Source organism: Hypomesus transpacificus, chromosome 19, assembly GCF_021917145.1.
Source record: "Hypomesus transpacificus isolate Combined female chromosome 19, fHypTra1, whole genome shotgun sequence".
Taxonomy (NCBI): Eukaryota; Metazoa; Chordata; class Actinopteri; order Osmeriformes; family Osmeridae; genus Hypomesus; species Hypomesus transpacificus.
The window spans coordinates 3303932-3321588 of record NC_061078.1 but is presented as its reverse complement, the minus strand read 5'-3'; the positions used below and the strand labels follow the sequence as shown (position 1 = coordinate 3321588).

The 17657-nt window shown below is 48.0% G+C and overlaps 1 protein-coding gene across 4 annotated transcripts in view; it reads left to right on the top strand.

Annotated features, from left to right (window-relative positions):
• The window catches only part of tln2a (talin 2a), a 64840-nt gene that overhangs the window by 31644 nt on the left and 15539 nt on the right, over nt 1-17657 (top strand). For all 4 annotated transcript variants that reach the window (XM_047042127.1, XM_047042131.1, XM_047042130.1 and 1 more), the window contains exons 11-37: nt 1011-1166; nt 2238-2339; nt 2455-2531; nt 3605-3785; nt 3940-4053; nt 4164-4272; nt 4954-5162; nt 5967-6065; nt 6216-6383; nt 6778-7072; nt 8342-8508; nt 10262-10390; nt 11012-11125; nt 11309-11422; nt 11555-11689; nt 11819-11947; nt 12070-12172; nt 12712-12920; nt 13879-13998; nt 14164-14361; nt 15231-15370; nt 15895-15988; nt 16270-16359; nt 16473-16595; nt 16843-16986; nt 17084-17245; nt 17364-17504. In XM_047042127.1, the coding sequence (XP_046898083.1) occupies nt 1011-1166; nt 2238-2339; nt 2455-2531; nt 3605-3785; nt 3940-4053; nt 4164-4272; nt 4954-5162; nt 5967-6065; nt 6216-6383; nt 6778-7072; nt 8342-8508; nt 10262-10390; nt 11012-11125; nt 11309-11422; nt 11555-11689; nt 11819-11947; nt 12070-12172; nt 12712-12920; nt 13879-13998; nt 14164-14361; nt 15231-15370; nt 15895-15988; nt 16270-16359; nt 16473-16595; nt 16843-16986; nt 17084-17245; nt 17364-17504 (3822 nt within the window). The remainder of the gene's footprint in view (nt 1-1010; nt 1167-2237; nt 2340-2454; nt 2532-3604; nt 3786-3939; nt 4054-4163; nt 4273-4953; nt 5163-5966; nt 6066-6215; nt 6384-6777; nt 7073-8341; nt 8509-10261; nt 10391-11011; nt 11126-11308; nt 11423-11554; nt 11690-11818; nt 11948-12069; nt 12173-12711; nt 12921-13878; nt 13999-14163; nt 14362-15230; nt 15371-15894; nt 15989-16269; nt 16360-16472; nt 16596-16842; nt 16987-17083; nt 17246-17363; nt 17505-17657) is intronic.

The following is a 17657-nucleotide window of genomic DNA, read 5'->3' as shown; positions in this document are numbered from 1 at the left end:
GCCCTTCTACTTCAGTGGACAGCAGGGCCTATGAAAATGATTCAATTCCACCTGAGCATTACATTAAAGCCTACCAGATGTCAGAAATATGCTTATCTGGCCACCACCGAAAAGCACATAAAAGTATTTTTTATTTTTTTTTTATTTTGTGTTGCCGACCTTCATATGGCAGATGAAAAACACACCTCCTCGTACTTTAGTGGTATAATTAGGTTCAATGTATGAAACTGAATTTATATCATTTAAGGAAATATTGCGGTTTTGTAAAATGAATTACTGGTGTTAATGATATTGATAACTGGTATGGTATAAAAATACAAGATCCCAAGAAATTTGATAAAATAATCATTCCCTTTCAACTATGAAACAATATTTGGAAGTCCAAAAAAGTTTGATAATGCTACCTTTTTAAATTAATGGATAGATAACCTAACAAGTATTCCAGCATGCACACACACTGTTGCGCTGGCTGCCTCCCTCCCTCTGTCACCTCATCTATGGGGAGTTCAGCGAGTTTCTGGAAGGAACCCAACTGTGCGCTTGTGCAGTGGAGTGTGGTGTGATGATTATTTCAGAGTGGGGGGGGGGGGCGAAGGAGGAGGAGGAGAGTGATAGAAGAGGCAAACCTGGGCCAGGGGAGTTAACAGTAACTCGCTGGTCCTCTGCCAGGTAGGTCCTGGCCTCGTGGCAGCTGCCAACCCCTGCTGGGAGATAGAGATGACCACCAGCGGGGGGGGGGAGGGGTGAGGATGGAGATGAAATAATGAGTGAGGGTGGAGGTTTACATTTTTGTACGTGATTAAAAAAGGTTTCACAATGTGTGATGCATTAGCACATAAAGCACTCTCCTCCGACCATGAATATGATGTAAATATAGATTTAGATATAGATATATATCTATAGATATAGATCGTTTTTCCTTATTTGATTTCTTTCAATACCCTTTTTCCATTGTTCTCCGATAACCCCATGTCACTAGCTCAGCATAATTCATCAAATTGACCTTGCAGGAAAAGATGAAGAGTAAGAATAAGCTGGTGCCGCGTCTACTGGGGATCACCAAAGAGTCTGTGATGCGGGTGGAAGAGAAGACCAAAGACGTGGTTCAGGAGTGGCCCCTGACCACCGTGAAGAGGTGGGCCGCTTCGCCCAAGAGCTTCACCCTGGTAAGACCCCTCAGCGGATGTCATTTGGGCTTAAAACCAACACACACGCATTCACACTCATGTCATCTGTGATTAAAATGAACTACACCAAATCCATTACACGCCTGTCATCTGCTCCAAACAAAACGCTCGCATCCACACACAAAAGAGCATGCCACATACGGTATAGTGCACACAGCCGACACAAATATTAAACATCCGCTGGTCCACCACCCCTTTTCAAGACTCAAGTTACATCCATCTCCTATGTGTTTAGAAGCTCAACTGGGTGGCGATGACTAGGTTGATGAAAGTGCTTTCTGCAGCAGTCATAAACAATCACAGCTGGGCCATCTGTCTATTCCTGCCGTTGTCCACTTGATTTACCAAACGGCTCCTTTGTCTTCTCAGTCAATGGCTCTCTTTTGTCTTCTAACGGGGAGTCAATAAGCATGAGAGTCTTAATCTTGTAGATCTTTCCTGGTAGACATGTAGTCTTTTCCACCGCTCAATTGAATTAATCCCCCCTTTCTGTATGAGGGTTGTGAGAGCAACTTTGAATTTAAAAGCAGTGCTTTTTTTGTGTGTGTGCGTGTGTTGGGCGGGGTGGAGTAAGGGGTTGAATTTAGACTGCTTTGGAATATAGTCATAGAATTTAGTCATATGGATAGGTTTCCGTGTTTCTGGTCTTGCATATTTCCATTTGCAGCAACATAGTCTTACACTTTCGGTTTGTTTCTGATATTTCTTTTGTGATCCCTTCCTGTGTTGTTCCCTAGGACAGTGTCACTGATAATTGTACTTTTCCAGTACCAGAATGTCTTCAATTGCACCGCAAGCATTTTGAGCATAATCTGTACTTTAGTCTCCTTAGACTTGACTCAATTGAAAACATTATCAGGCCAATGTTACCTGCTAACTTGTCCTTTAGATTAAGACTAATCCCCTACTCTTGTGTTGTGGCTCTGCCGTATGTAGAATACAGTCACAAAAGGCTTTCTGGCTGGTTTTTTAAGTCAGCTCTCTGATCGGAGGCAGGTAGCACTGCTGTGGTGCTCACCACTAGCATGACTGTGTGTTGGACCATTATAGGATTTTGGGGAGTACCAGGAAAGCTACTACTCTGTTCAGACCACAGAAGGAGAGCAGATCTCTCAGCTCATCGCTGGATACATCGACATCATCCTGAAGAAGGTATGGTCCTAGACTCGTGTAGAATCAGATTAAGGTTTCAAACCTCCTTCAGATTGTAAAACCATAAATGCAATATTTTTTTCCCCTCATTGGTTGTCATATTTTCTCGCTGCAGAAGCAAAGTAAGGACCGCTTTGGTTTAGAAGGAGATGAGGAGTCGACCATGCTGGAAGAATCCGTTTCCCCAAAGAAGTATGTGAGCCAATCCCTAAGCCTAGAACAACACAACAGCAGTGATAAACTACAACCCAGTCCCCAGTCCTATATCATATCAAATACATCCTACTGAATCACTGCAGTCTACAGGGAACACTTCCTCTTCACACAAAATTATACCTGGGACAGCGTCCAACAAAGGAAGTTATGCCACGCCAGATAAACAAAAATGTTATCAGGACAATCAGTCATTACATGTTTATTAGGCCCTTTATCTAGATGGAGCGCTGGTTAAGTAATGGAAGCTGTTTTCCTGTCTAGCTCTCAATTGATATTCCTTTTCCGGTTCCGAGAGACTATTGGCCACGATTGTTGTTCTATCTGGGCCAGTGTGGAAGGGCCCAGGGCAAGTCAAGGGCATTCATTCTACACACACACACACACACACACCACACACACACAGGAAACTCAATCTAGAAGGTTTCAGTTATGGATCAGCAAAAAAAGGCTTGTCTCCCGGAAGAAGGAAACAGGCTGTGTCATGTGTCTGCTGTTTGGGTTAGTGTGTGAGGTGAACCTTAGAACCTTAGTGTGTGTGAGGTGAACCTTAGAACCTTAGTGTGTGTGAGGTGAACCTTAGAACCTCAGAACCTTAGTGTGTGTGAGGTGAACCTTAGAACCTCAGAACCTTAGTGTGTGTGAGGTGAACCTTAGAACCTTAGTGTGTGTGAGGTGAACCTTTGAGCCTCAGAACCTTAGTGTGTGTGAGGTGAACCTTAGAACCTCAGAACCTTAGTGTGTGTGAGGTGAACCTTAGAACCTCAGAACCTTAGTGTGTGTGAGGTGAACCTTAGTGTGTGTGAGGTGAACCTCCCACACTGAGTATGACAGGGAGGTAGACACACAGCTACACACACTATGAACCACCATGATGTCATCTGATGATGACTGATCCACAGCTGCCCTTTCAATTACTATAATTGTGTTACATGTGCAGGATGACAGATGGTGTTCTAAATCATACATGTTAGCAGGTATTGCACATACTAAGCATCTAACGTGTGTTTGTGCGTGTGTGTGTTTGCGTCTTCTGTCGATCTGTGTGCCAGGTCCACCATCCTCCAGCAGCAGTTTAACCGCGTGGGCCGGGCCGAGCACGGCTCGGTAGCCCTACCGGGGGTCATCCGCTCTGGCTCCATCGGCACCGAGTCCCTCAGCGTGGGCTCCATGCCCTCCGCCCAGCAGCAGATCACCATGGGCCAGATGCACAGGGGGCACATGCCCCCACTGGTGAGGGCACAGTTCTTTTCCCCTCCTCCTCATACAGACACGCGCACAACGAAAACACATTTGGTCGACGCCTTTCTGAACGTATGTCGCGTGGACTATATGTTTGTCAGCCACGCGTTGATCTAAATCTGTGTGTGTGTGTGTGTGTGGTTAGAGCTCAGCTCAGCAGGCTCTTATGGGGACCATCAACACCAGTATGCAGGCTGTGCAGCAGGCACAGGCTGACCTAGGAGAGGTGGATGACCTGCCACCACTAGGCCAGGACATGGTACAGTACAACACAACACACACACACACACAAAATTCTCACAAACACATTGTTCTCACAATTCTCACAGGTATTCTCTTCCTCTTGCCTGTGTCCTTGTCCTGGTCCAGGCTTCTAAGATGTGGATTCAAAACAAGGTGGATGAGTCCAAACACGAGATCCACTCCCAGGTGGACGCCATTACTGCAGGAACCGCCTCCGTCGTCAACCTCACGGCTGGTGAGTTACCTCAGAACGACCTGAACAACAGCGCTTAAACACACATGTGCATGCTAGGTGGAATATACAGCACTGTAAGGTTACTTATTGTAGCGGTTAGGAATCTGTAAGGAATCCATTTCCGAGATTGTTTTATGTGGCACTTCCACACTGTACCTTAAAGTTATAAGTTAAAACTCATGTAGTTTGGGATCATTTAGTTTGAAGCCTGTGCTCTTAGGCAATGTTTTTACAAGCTCTTGTGGGGTTATTTCTCGCTGGTGGAAATTATTTGCCCAATTACCAATTCTGAGGTTCAAGCTTTCCCGGGATCTGTTTGTCATTAGCTGCAGATTGTATCGCACGTCTGAGGGTGGAATTGTTCTTCATCCTGATGTGGAGTGGGCCAAACTGGCACTCCATACTCATTGGTTATTGTCCTGCCAAGATGCAGTCATTTGATCAACCATGTGTTTTACTGTGCAGACAAGACTTCTTTCATGTGCAGTAGACCCCTGTGGTCCTTTTTTCTGACAAACTGAACTGTATGGTGTGATGTCAGTGACATTTGCAAATTGATGTTGTGACTGGTCAGTAATGGGTCTAACCTTTTATGGTTAACTGGGAGGTGGAACAAAGCACCAAGTTATGGCTGAACGTTCTCCCTCCCTCCCTCCCATCCTTGTCCCCCCCCCGACCCAGGTGACCCTACGGACACAGACTACACGGCCGTGGGCTGTGCCATCACCACCATCTCCTCCAACCTGACGGAGATGTCCAAGGGCGTCAAGCTGCTGGCTGCGCTTGTCACCGACGACGTCGGCGGAGGCCCCGATCTGATGAGGGCCGCAAGGACGCTGGCCGGTGCCGTGTCCGACCTGCTGCTGGCCGTGGAGCCCGCCTCCGGGGAGGTGAGGAAGAAGGGGAGGCTCAAGTTAATAGATATAAAAATAAAATAATCTTTAACATTTAATTTTGGGATATGAGTATCTCAACGGGCTAGATTGGTGTTAGCCTCGCTACTGAGTAATTAGGAGTGTTTGTTTACAGCTGTAGACTTGGCACGCCGTCCTCTCGGGCCTCCTGAAATAATTCAATCTGGGCTGTTCGTAATGATGTGGCGTCTCTCCCACAAGCAGGCCCAGCCAGCTTGACGTCGTGATTAGATTCATATTCTTCTGCGGTTGACAGGGAGACGAGAGTCGCTTGGTGTCAGTCTTTCATTGTCCTCCCTGTATTATTCTTTCCTGCCTGCCTGTCTGAACAAAAGCAGCCTTTTGGAATGAGATGCCAATGTTCTGCTTGTTTTGTGTAGTTGGGATACAACAGAACCCCAATCGGTGGGGAAGGGTGTTTTGAATCATTCATAACTGTCAGGATGACTAATGGATCCTACACATCCACCTGCGTTTCCAGATCATTCTGTTCTCCTCACCGGGGAGTAGCTTGCACAGTTTTTGGGGAGTTTTTATTTTTATGGAGCAATTATTCCAAAGCTGTTTTAGAAATACAGGAGTTGCTGTTTGTGTTCCTGTGCAGAGGGACTTATTTAGTTTGAGGGAGGACTGTTTGAAGGCCAACATTTGGTTTTAAGTAGGTTGTTACTTTTTATGTGTCTGTCGGTGGTGTGGCAAGGTTCCATAGGACCTGTAGGACGTGTGTGTCATTCTAAATGCATTTGTTTGTGTGTGTGTGTGTGTGTGTGTCATCCTCAGCCTCGGCAGACGGTGCTGACGGCGGCAGGAAGTATAGGCCAGGCCAGTGGGGACTTGCTGCGGCAAATTGGAGAGAATGAGACAGACGAGAGGTTCCAGGTAAAGACCCGCCACCTAACTGTCACTGAACAAAACGATGCAGAACCACAGCCATGTACGCTGCATGAAAAACTGGGTGAGAACAACAAAGTAAAAAGCATGTAGAGATGGTAGCTGTGGATGACGTGTGTGTGTGTGTGTGTGATCCAGGATATTCTAATGAACCTGGCCAAGGCTGTGGCCAACGCGGCGGCCATGATGGTCCTGAAGGCGAAGAACGTGGCCCAGGTGGCCGATGACACGGTGCTCCAGAACCGAGTCATCGCCGCTGCCACCCAGTGTGCCCTGTCCACCTCCCAGCTGGTAGCCTGTGCCAAGGTAATGCATCAGACACACTCAGGACAAAACGTCCTGGTCACCCTGGAGGGTTCAGTGACAGCACTGAGAGGAACATTCAGGCCTCGTTAATTGAATCTTTTGACTTTTATTGGACTTAACCTCAGGCTTGGTGCTTGCCCATGGGTGAAGTGCTAAAGTGGATGCTGTTGAGTTGCAAATCAGTTCAGTTTCCGTGTTTTAATGGGATATATGTTGTTGGTAGTCGTGATGTTACTATTACATCGATACATGGGTAATCAGATGTTAGAAGATTCCTCTTCTCTCCTGTACTGCAGTAAACAGGCACACTTTTTCTATCTCCTCTCTCTCTCTCCCTCCCCATCCCTCTCTCACTGATTATTTCCTCTCTCCCTCTCTCCCCATCCTCCTCCAGGTGGTCAGCCCCACCATCAGCTCCCCGGTGTGCCAGGAGCAGCTGATCGAGGCTGGGAAGCTGGTGGACCGCTCCGTGGAGGGCTGCGTCCAGGCCTGCCTGTCTGCCACCACCGACGGGGAGCTGCTGAAGCAGGTGGGCGCGGCGGCCGGCGTGGTGGGCCAGGCCCTGGGGGACCTCCTGCAGCACGTCCGGCACTACGCCTCGCGCGGCGAGCCCATCGGCCGCTACGACCAGGCCACCGACACCATCATGACGGTCACGGAGAGCATCTTCACCTCCATGGGAGACGCAGGTGAGACTGCACAGCTTTCTGTTCCATGAGACCTATTGCAATGTAAGATGGATAAATGATTAACGATGATGATCTTACAAATACAAATTAGATTTTTTTTTTTTTTTTTTTTTTTTTTTTTTTTACACTGTCAGTGAAATTGTTCTTAGTGAAATCTCTTTGTAGACAATCAGCCATGACTAGACAGCTGTAATGCACAGTGGAGATGGTTTTTACTCTCCAAATGAATTGGCCTTCACTAAGATTACTTTTAAGTAAAGTGATTTCCCAAATTTGGTAGACTTCTGTAGCGTTCCCATCTGTCTGAAAATACAAGCTTTCACAACAGAAAATATGTGGGTTTGTATTACACCTGACATGAACTTCAATACAAAAATGGACTGGAAAAGAGTAATTCCTGTTCCAGGGAGATGTTGGCAGATCTCTTGGCAGATCCGCTTGAATTCTGGAGGCTAGATGCCAGATGCCTCCAGACTTATGCCAAATCCACTTTAATAATGTGAAGAACTACCAACTCCTCTACCCCAACTGCCTGTCTGGATTGACCCAGACTGTACCTGCATCCCTTACAACTGCTCTTTGTCTGTCTGTCTCTCTCTCTCTGTCTCTCTCTCTCTCTCCTGTCTCTCTCTCTCTCTCCTGTCTCTCTCTCTCTCTCTCTCCTGTCTCTCTCTCTCTCTCTCTCTCTCTCTCTCTCTCTCTCTCTCTCTCTCTCTCTCTCTCTCTCTCTCCTGTCTCTCTCTCTTTCCTGTCTCTCTCTCTCTCCTGTCTCTCTCTCTCTCTCTCCTGTCTCTCTCTCTCTCTCCTGTCTCTCTCTCTCCTGTCTCTCTTTCTCTCTCCTGTCTCTCTCTCGCTCTCCTGTCTCTCTCTCGCTCTCCTGTCTCTCTCTCTCGCTCTCCTGTCTCTCTCTCTCGCTCTCCTGTCTCTCTTTCCTGTCTCTCTCGCTTTCCTGTCTCTCTCGCTCTCCTGTCTCTCCTCTCTCTCTCTCTCTCTCTCTCTCTCTCTCTCTCTCTCTCTCTCTCTCTCTCTCTCTCCCCTGTCTCTCTCTCTCTGTCTCTCTCTCCTGTCTCTCTCTCTCTGTCTCTCTCTCTCTCTCGCTCTCCTGTCTCTCTCCTGTCTCTCTCTCTCTCCTGTCTCTCTCTCTCCTGTCTCTCTCTCTCTCCTGTCTCTCTCTCTCTCTCTCTCTCTCTCTCTGTCTCTCTCTCTGTCTCTCTCTCTCTCTCTCCTGTCTCTCTCTCTCTCCTGTCTCTCTCTCTCTCTGTCCCTCAGGTGAGATGGTGCGTCAGGCCCGGGTCCTGGCCCAGGCCACGTCCGACCTGGTCAACGCCATGAGGTCTGACGCTGAGGCCGAGGTGGACGTCGACAACTCCAAGAAGCTGCTCGCTGCCGCCAAGCTGCTGGCGGACGCCACCGCCAGAATGGTGGAGGCGGCAAAGGTGACGACACACTTCTGCTTCACAAGTTTAATAAACAGTTTGTTAAAGCTTTTGAGAAACGGTGAAAAGAAAACTGAGATGCCAGTTCATTCTCCGGTACAAACCAGACATAGTCTGGATTGTTACAAAATTGGATCCAACATCCCTGGAGAAGTGTGTGTGTGTGTGTCTCAATAGGCTCTTAGCAGTATGTTCCCATGCCCTCTTTTGTACCAGTGACATCATCAAGTCTGACCCCCGCTGTGACTTGTGGGTACCTCTGATTGTACCACACTGACCCCATATGGTGACCTCTTGGCTTAAACTCTGCCGGGAGACCCAGACACAGAGGTTCTCACTGTACAGAGAGGGAAGTCAGCCCTAAGGGGGTCTGAAGGAATGTGGCTTGTTCCTGTTATATCACAACTGGAATTCTCTTTCTGAAGTGAAAAATGTCAGGCTCTACTCGACACAAAAGTTGCCAAAGTGATTAAAAATGGTTGTCAGAAATTCCACAAAGCAGGCTTGGTTGCGTAAGTCGGAATATCGCTCTGCTACGGCATGATCATTTCCTGGTTCTCTTCATTTCTCCAGGCTATATGAATGATGCTAGCATGGCAGGCAAGTATTAATGGTTCACCTTTTTATAAATGTTAAATAAGGCCATAGCTCATAGCTGGTTAGACACCTTTTGATGTGTGTCAGGTTAATCAAAATCACAGCTATCCTTATCAATAAGGGGATTAGACATCTGCTGACTATTTCCTTGGTAACCTTCAGAAGGAGACTGCATTCAGCCATGTAACTCCAGCTGAAGGGGAGACCAGGAAGAGAGAGATGTAGTTTTGCTGAGGCATAGAGAAAGAGGATTGTGTCAGTGTTTAGTCTGCTGATGAAAGATGAGACAGATCTTTTCTGGCTAATGACTAGATCTCTTTCAGATCGCTTTTTCAATACGTTGTACTGTTGCGGTGTCCGAACCGATTGGGAATGAAGGAGGTGCACCAACACACAGTACAGTGCCATAAACTTAGTTTTGCATCAATGTTCCCAAATGATGCCTAATTTGTATGTAGACGTTATTCCACATACGCAACAAGAAACAACTCCTAAATTGTTGCTGCGTTGTCTTCCAGTTGTCTCTAACAACCCATGCCTTATGGGAGAAGCGCATTTTCCGTTTTAATTGTCGCCAAGTGATTTGACCCCTCGCCCGTCACCTTCTCTATCTTGAGAGAAACCGTAGCCCCAGGCCCACCATGCCCCTTCTCATAAATACACGCTTAATATAAACATCACCTTGAGGCTACGTATATTTATAGCCTCTCTCTAGCCTACGACACGATGGCTGCTCCGGTAGTATCAGATGAAGCTGCCCTACTGCTTGTTAATTAACCAAATGGCATTGGGCTTAGCTCATGTCCATACCCCTGCAACAACAAGAACAACAAGAGGCCAGAGCTCTTAGGCATATTGGTTTGGGTGAACCCAGTTCCATGCTGTGCTCTCTCAGCCGGCTAAAGAACCCCACACAGAGGGATGAAGTGAGCTCAGTGCGTTAGAGGTGTGTGTGTGTGTGTGTGCTGCCTGGTTCCAGCCGGACAGCGATGACGAGACAGAGATGAGCCAAAGCTGTAATTGGACTGGAGTGAGCTCTGGAGATTGTTTTGGATGACTTTCAGTCTGCTGTGTGTTTGCCGGAATTGTGCCATTTAAGTCTAATGATAGACGTGTGTCTCTCTCTGTCTCTCTCTCCCTCTCTCTCCTGGTGCAGGGGGCAGCAGCGTACCCTGAGAACGAGGACCAGCAGCAGAGGCTACGGGAGGCGGCGGAAGGGCTCCGTGTCGCCACCAACGCTGCTGCCCAGAACGCCATCAAGAAGAAACTTATCAACAGGCTAGAGGTAAGGACAGACCCGGTGGACTAGGAGGTACTAGGACGGACTGGTCAGACTAGGAGGGATTAGAAGGGACCAGAAGAGACTAGTGAGACTAGGAGGGACTAATAAAGGCCAGGCTGGGGATGGCCAAGGAGTCAAGGGTGCAGAGGCACTAGATTAGGGAGGAACGGACAAGAGGAGACACAAATGTTTATTCTCTGACAAAATAAATAAATGTCTCTCTATATACACACTGGTAATCCACTTTCCCCATGTTATGTATTTGGACCTGCTTTTGTGAACGCTTAATGTATTGAGAAAAGTAACTGTCTTGTTAATGTTGTACTTCCTCCAGTTTAGTGTAGCTGGTTTACATTCTAGGTTTGAATGTTTTCGCTCCCCTCCATGTTTACATTCCTGCAAAACCTTCCTTGTTTTCCATCATATGGAATAAAGAAACATAGGAGAAGTTTCCATGAAAGCTCATGACAAACATGTCGCCAACACCATCCTGGATGCCCATGCCCGACATTAAATCAAACGCGTGACCTTTTTCATAAAAGGAGGCTGTGTGTGTTTTTAATTGGGTGACTATGGGATTCAACACATACCTTGCTATGTCTGCGTGTGTTTACATTCCGCCAGAATGCCGCCAAGCAAGCTGCAGCTGCGGCCACCCAGACCATCGCTGCCTCTCAGAACGCAGCGGCCTCCAACAAGAACACTGCCGCCCACCAGCAACTGGTGCAGAGCTGCAAGGTGCTGAAACATAAAGCCTCTCGAGGTCGCTGGGGAGACGTGGGCGGGGGAAGGGGGAGGGGGGGGAGGGCTAGAGCTGTAGCATATCCCCTGCATGCATCTACAGTGGATGGCTGACTGTAGCAGCTACAGTATGTGGTAAAGTATGTATGGCTGACTGTGTGTGTGTGTGTGTGTGTGTAGGCAGTGGCGGACCACATTCCCCAGCTCGTTCAGGGAGTTAGGGGCAGCCAGGCCCAGCCTGAGGACTTGAGTGCCCAGCTAGCCCTCATCATCGCCAGCCAGAACTTCCTCCAGGTACACACCTAGTTTATTGCAAAGCTAATAACGTGTTGGAGTCAAAAAACGAAACAAATGCAAATGTCACATCATGCACATTGCCGGTTTAAATTGTGGAGGCCATGTTGACATTTTGTTTTTCCTGGAAAGCCTGGAAGTAAGATGGTGACATCTGCGAAGTCCGCTGTTCCCACGGTGACTGACCAGGCTGCTGCTATGCAACTGGGTCAGTGTGCCAAGAACCTGGCCACCAGCCTGGCGGAGCTCCGAACCTCAGCACAGAAGGTGACCACAAACACGCCTTCCTTAGTTATGCCTGTAATCTGGCACCTGCATTGCAATGCTATTATCTACCTCAACCTTAGTGCCTGTTTGGGTTGATAAAGGTCTGTTTGTCGCCCTGTGCTTTTGCAGGCTCATGAAGCCTGTGGCCCCATGGAAATCGACTCAGCGCTCACCTCCGTCCAAATGCTAAAAAGCGAACTCCAAGATGCTCTGATGGCCGCCGTCGACGGGCAGCTGAAACCTCTTCCTGGAGAATCGGTCAGGCTTCCCCAAATGACTCATGACAACAACACATCATCAAATCGGTGTTGTTTATTGTCTCTCAGAGACTTCAAGTCTGATTTTGTTTGTGTTATTATTTTTTTTTTCTCCTGGCCAAGTTGGAGAAGTGTGCTCAGGACCTGGGCAGCACCTCCAAGTCTGTGGGCTCGTCCATGGCCCAACTCCTCACCTGTGCAGCCCAGGGCAACGAACACTACACTGGTAGGTGTTCCTTCCTGTCTTCTCTGCTGGGAAGAACCCACAGCCAACAGGACCAGGAGTTTTAGATGAATTTGTTTGACTTATTCGTTTTGGTTTTGTTACAGTGACAAGTCTAACTCATACCACTGGAAAAAGCTCCCTCTTTCAAGGATGTCATTGATAGACAGTGCATTCCTGCTGTAATCTTGTCACATGGGTGTCTAATGTGAACTGATTCAATTAGCTTATTTCTCCTGGTGTTGTAAGTGAAATGTCACATTCCCCCCAACTCTGATTACATTGCACTGCCTAGGAAGCATTCAGCCGTTCAGACCCTAGAAGCAAAGCAGCTGTACACACTCTGGAAACTAGAAAACATTGTGTTAACTATTAAAGTGTATTAGGAATTCATTCACCCGGATGTCAACTAGAAGTAGCTGAGCAAATGTATGCTTATTTCTCCATGTTTTCATATGTTTTTCTAACTGATCCGTGTGTGTGTGTGTGTGTGTGTGTGTGTGTGTGTGTGTGTGTGTGTGTGTGTGTGTGTGTGTGTGTAGGGGTAGCAGCCAGGGAAACAGCCCAGGCTTTGAAGACTCTGGGCCAGGCTGCACGAGGCGTGGCTGCCTCCACCACCGATCCCCAGGCGGCCGCCGCCATGTTGGATTCAGCCCGCGACGTCATGGAGGGCTCAGCCATGCTGATCCACGAGGCCAAGCAGGCTCTGGTCTCCCCCGGTGATGCAGAGAGCCAACAGAGGCTTGCTCAGGTGAGAGAGGATGGCCACGAGCCGCAGGCTCAGATGGTGTGCAGTAAGGCTTGTTCAGATCTGCTGTGTTCCTTTTTCATGATCTGAATGTAGAAGGCCCCAACTACATTCCAGCTGTTTCACCTGAGCAGAGTCTGCTGACTAATGATTTCAAGTCACCTCCTCTCTCTCAACAAATAAGCCTCAGTCTTTCATGTGTAGCTTTGAAGCTCATTGAAGAGGAAGCTGGATTATTTAGTTGTCTGCTGCCCGACTGTTCACATACCTTGCGATGACAAGAACACTATTTACCTTTTCCACCTTACACTGTAAGTAAAGTCTGAGGTGGGAATGATCTACTCAAGTGGCACCTCAACTCCTTTCAGAGGGAGCAAAATGTTCGTACTGATTCAAATCTAGAGAAGCAGATTTTCTGCCCAAGCACACATCAAAAATTAATGTCTCGCCCCTCCAGCACGCACGCACAAACAATATGAATAAGTAAAGTATATCCACATGGAATTTGAGATAAATTAATTTGGTGCTGGACAATATCTTGTTGTCGTCCTGTATTCGCTCCCTTTGCAAATGAGCGCCGTTTTTAGAAAAAATGGCTGTGTTCAGAACAGACGTTCTTGGTGCTCTTTTGTCCGTGGTTGCTTGAGACCTTGCCAGCGGGCTCCATTCGTATCCTTTTCATGTGTTCAGGTGCTCTCCTGTTTTAGCTTTCTCCGCGCGCTACTGCGACGGCGTGATTCACTGTTGCCATCAACGGCCCAAAGGGACACGAACATATTGGGGGACATCTGTTGGAAACCGAAGTGCAAATTAGCAACATCAATTACCCCACTCTGCTTCTTGGTTCATTAGCATTTTAGATTTTTTAAATGTTGCTTGACATGGCCACGGCGGAGGGTGCTGGAGTTCACCTGCTCACATTCACACACTCGCTCACACGCACACCTGTTCTGTGATTCAGGTAGCCAAGGCTGTGTCCCATTCCCTGAACAACTGTGTCAACTGCCTGCCTGGCCAGAAGGATGTGGACATGGCCCTCAAGAGCATCGGAGAGGCCAGCAAGAAGCTCCTGGTGGACACAGTGAGTCTCGCTCGGCTGATTTTAAACTGTGAGGAAGCCTAGTTTAGGAGCCATAAATGTCGGGAGTTTGAGACATTTTCAAGCATATAGGTTGTAACTTTGTAACTATGTTACAAATATAATGTCATCAAAAGTGCCTGTCTCTTCTCTTCTCCTCCCACGTAGCTTCCCCTGTCCACCAAGTCTTTCCAGGAGGCCCAGAGTGAGCTGAACCAGACGGCCGCGGGTCTGAACCAGTCTGCAGGGGACGTGGTCCATGCCTCCCGGGGTTCCAGCAGTCAGCTGGCCGTTGCATCCGGAAAGTTCAGCGAAGACTTTGATGAGTTCCTGGATGCCGGCATCGAGATGGCTGGACATACTCAGGTATTGTGGCTTGTAGATATCTGGAAGAGTATCTCTAGGGGAGTCAGATGGCTGAGCGGTGAGGGAGTCGGGCTAGTAATCAGAAGGTTGCCGGATCGATTCCCTGCCATGCCAAATGACGTTGTGTCCTTGGGCAAGGCACGTCACCCTACTTGCCTCGGGGGGAATGTCCCTGTACTTACTGTAAGTCGCTCTGGATAAGAGCGTTTGCTAAATGACTAAATGTAAATGTAAATCTCTGTCTTCTATAATAGTCATATGCCAATGATTCAAAAAGTAATTCTTCTCTTCTAACCTAATTGGCCATAATAGATGCAGAATAATTTGGAATATGGCATTCATGGTTGAGACAGAATATCTAGGCTTATTGATTGATTAGCTTTGCACAGTTGATGTTTTATTGTGTTCAATGATGGTCTCGGCGCAGTATATCGACTCCAAAATATGATTGTGTTTGAGACACAAAAGTGGTCTGGTCGGTCTGAATTGATCATCTGTAGAGGGGAAATGCGTGTAGCGTGATATTGATGATCTAATCAGGCCCAGGTGACCACAGCGGCACAGCTAGGATGAGAGTTCACGGAGGAACAATCGACAGTCTTGGAATGAAGGGGAAGGGAACAAAGGCCTCATTCTCTTTTTTTATTTTCTTTTAAAACTAGAACAAGGGTATACAATTTGTTCTCTGCGTATCCTAAGCTAGCCTTAGTACCATTTTAGATATTGTTCTGTATGTACAGAACTCTACTGTACTGCTTATGAAGTTATTTCTTTGAAATACAACTCTTCAAACAATTTGTAACCATTTTCCTTCTTTTTTTTGTACATGATTCAGTTCAGGAGTTTATGAATATTCCTCTCTATTGCAGAGGAAAGACGATCAGATCCAGGTCATCGGCAACCTGAAGAACATCTCCATGGCTTCCAGCAAGCTGCTCCTGGCTGCCAAGTCCCTCTCTGTGGACCCTGGAGCAGCCAACGCCAAGAATCTTCTGGCTGCAGCCGCCAGGTACCACACCCCACCCCGGGCTCACCCGACACAGGGCGCCTCACCTGGGCCTGCACCCCATGAGCACGGGGGGAGAATATATCATGGAAAGTGTTTCCATGTCACGAAAGTATCGCAATTGATATGCGCACTACACAAGCCCTGTGTGTTCCACCAGCTTTAGGAGCGATATGCTGTCTCCATACTGTGGCAACGCCAGGGCGGAGCCTTGTGATCATTCTCACACCTCCAGTCTAGCCGCGTTAACCAGTACAACATCTCACCCTGGGTGGGAAGCTTCTCTCCCCAGGCCTCTGGATTCTGTTCATTTCCTGTTGGGTAATTGGACCGTTAAGTGGCGTGTGACTGTGGAATGTCTAGGCTCACTGAAGCCTGCTGGAGAGGAGAGGAGGACCAAGAGTACCTTATTAGATTTGGAACCAATGGAGCCTGGCCTCTTGTGTTTGTGAAGTGGAGCTGAACGTCGGGTCTAAGTGCTCCCTGACACACACAAACACACACCTCTTCTGCCTGTTGTGTTTCAGAGCGGTGACGGACAGCATTAACCAGCTCATCACCCTGTGTACTCAGCAAGCCCCTGGTCAGAAGGAGTGTGACAATGCCCTGCGAGAGCTGGAGGTAGCACAGCCGTCTCCTCTTCAGCTGTAGCTTCAGCCACTGTACCCTCATAAGTTATTAATAGAACTGTGGCCGTTGTAAACGTAGTAAGAGTAAACACTTTCGCTACTTCTTTTGACAGAAGTTGTAGCAATAAAAAAGATTTGCAAAGCATACAAGACTAACAAGTGATATTCTGTGATGGTGCTGTAGATCCTTTGGTCATGCCTTCAAAGGCCGTCCGAGGCTGAAGGTGAGCCAAGTGATTTACTGTGTACGGTTTTGTCCCTGTCTTTTCTCAGGCAGTGAAAGGAATGCTGAACAACCCCAACGAGCCGGTCAGCGACCTCTCCTACTTCGACTGCATCGAGAGCGTGATGGAGAATTCCAAGGTACTGTAGCGCCCTCCCCCCCCCAACTCCACCTCCACCCTGAACACTATTAACTGCCTTGACGATCTTCTGTGTGTCTGTGTGTGTGTGTGTGTCTGTGTGTGCTGGTAAAGGTCTTGGGAGAGTCCATGGCAGGCATTTCTCAGAATTGTAAAACCGGAGACGTGTCGGCGTTTGGCGAGTGCGTGGGCGTGGCCTCAAAGGCGCTGTGCGGTCTCACAGAGGCTGCAGGGCAGGTAAGGCTGGGAGCCAAAGCAAGCCAGGACTGTGACCGTGTTTGGGCCTGAAGCGTCATCCATCATGCACTGCAGTCGTAACATTGCTTGATCTGCAGTGCTCAGGTGTTGATAAATTCCTGAGAGGCACTCTCGTGAGATGCCTCCACAAGTCTCATATCTTAGAAAAAAACTGATTGAATTGCCGATATCTGAAACACTCTTCTTCCTCAGTGTGTGAGTATGAGTCGTACACCTCTCTCTACAGGCTTCTTACTTGGTGGGCGTGTCCGACCCAAACAGCCAGGCGGGGCATCAGGGGCTCGTTGACCCCATCCAGTTTGCACGGGCCAATCAGGCGATTCAGATGGCCTGTCATAACCTGGTGGACCCCGACAGTAGCCCCTCCCAGGTCAGACGACTTACTGAAGGACCTGTTATTTTCATAAATGATTACCTCATGAAAACCCCAGCTTTTTTACTTTAGTAACCAGCTGCTTTTCACCCAGGTTCTCTCTGCAGCCACCATAGTGGCAAAGCACACCTCGGCTCTGTGTAACGCCTGCCGCCTGGCGTCCTCCAAGACAGCCAACCCCGTTGCCAAGAGACACTTTGTCCAGTCGGCCAAGGAGGTGGCCAACAGCACGGCCAACCTGGTCAAAACTATCAAGGTGAGAAACGACCGCAGCTTCATCAATTTGTTGGTTCGTTGCCATGAGGGATTCCATGCGAGCCCACTGACCGTTGTGTGCCTGGGCGTGTCTGTGGGCCTTTTCTCCCCATTTCCAGGCCCTGGATGGAGATTTCTCTGAGGAGAACCGCAACAAGTGCCACGTGGCCACAGCTCCTCTCATAGAGGCTGTGGAGAACCTGACGGCGTTCGCATCCAACCCAGAGTTTGCCAGCGTCCCTGCTCAAATCAGCAGCGAGGTATTATATATATATATATATATATATATAGTATAGTATATATGGGCACAAACCAGGAGTCCTGCTCAGGAAACACTTTTTATTCACCATTTAAACATTTCGTATTTTCCTGTGCGCTCTTAATGTTGTGACATGTTGTGTATGTTTTTAAAT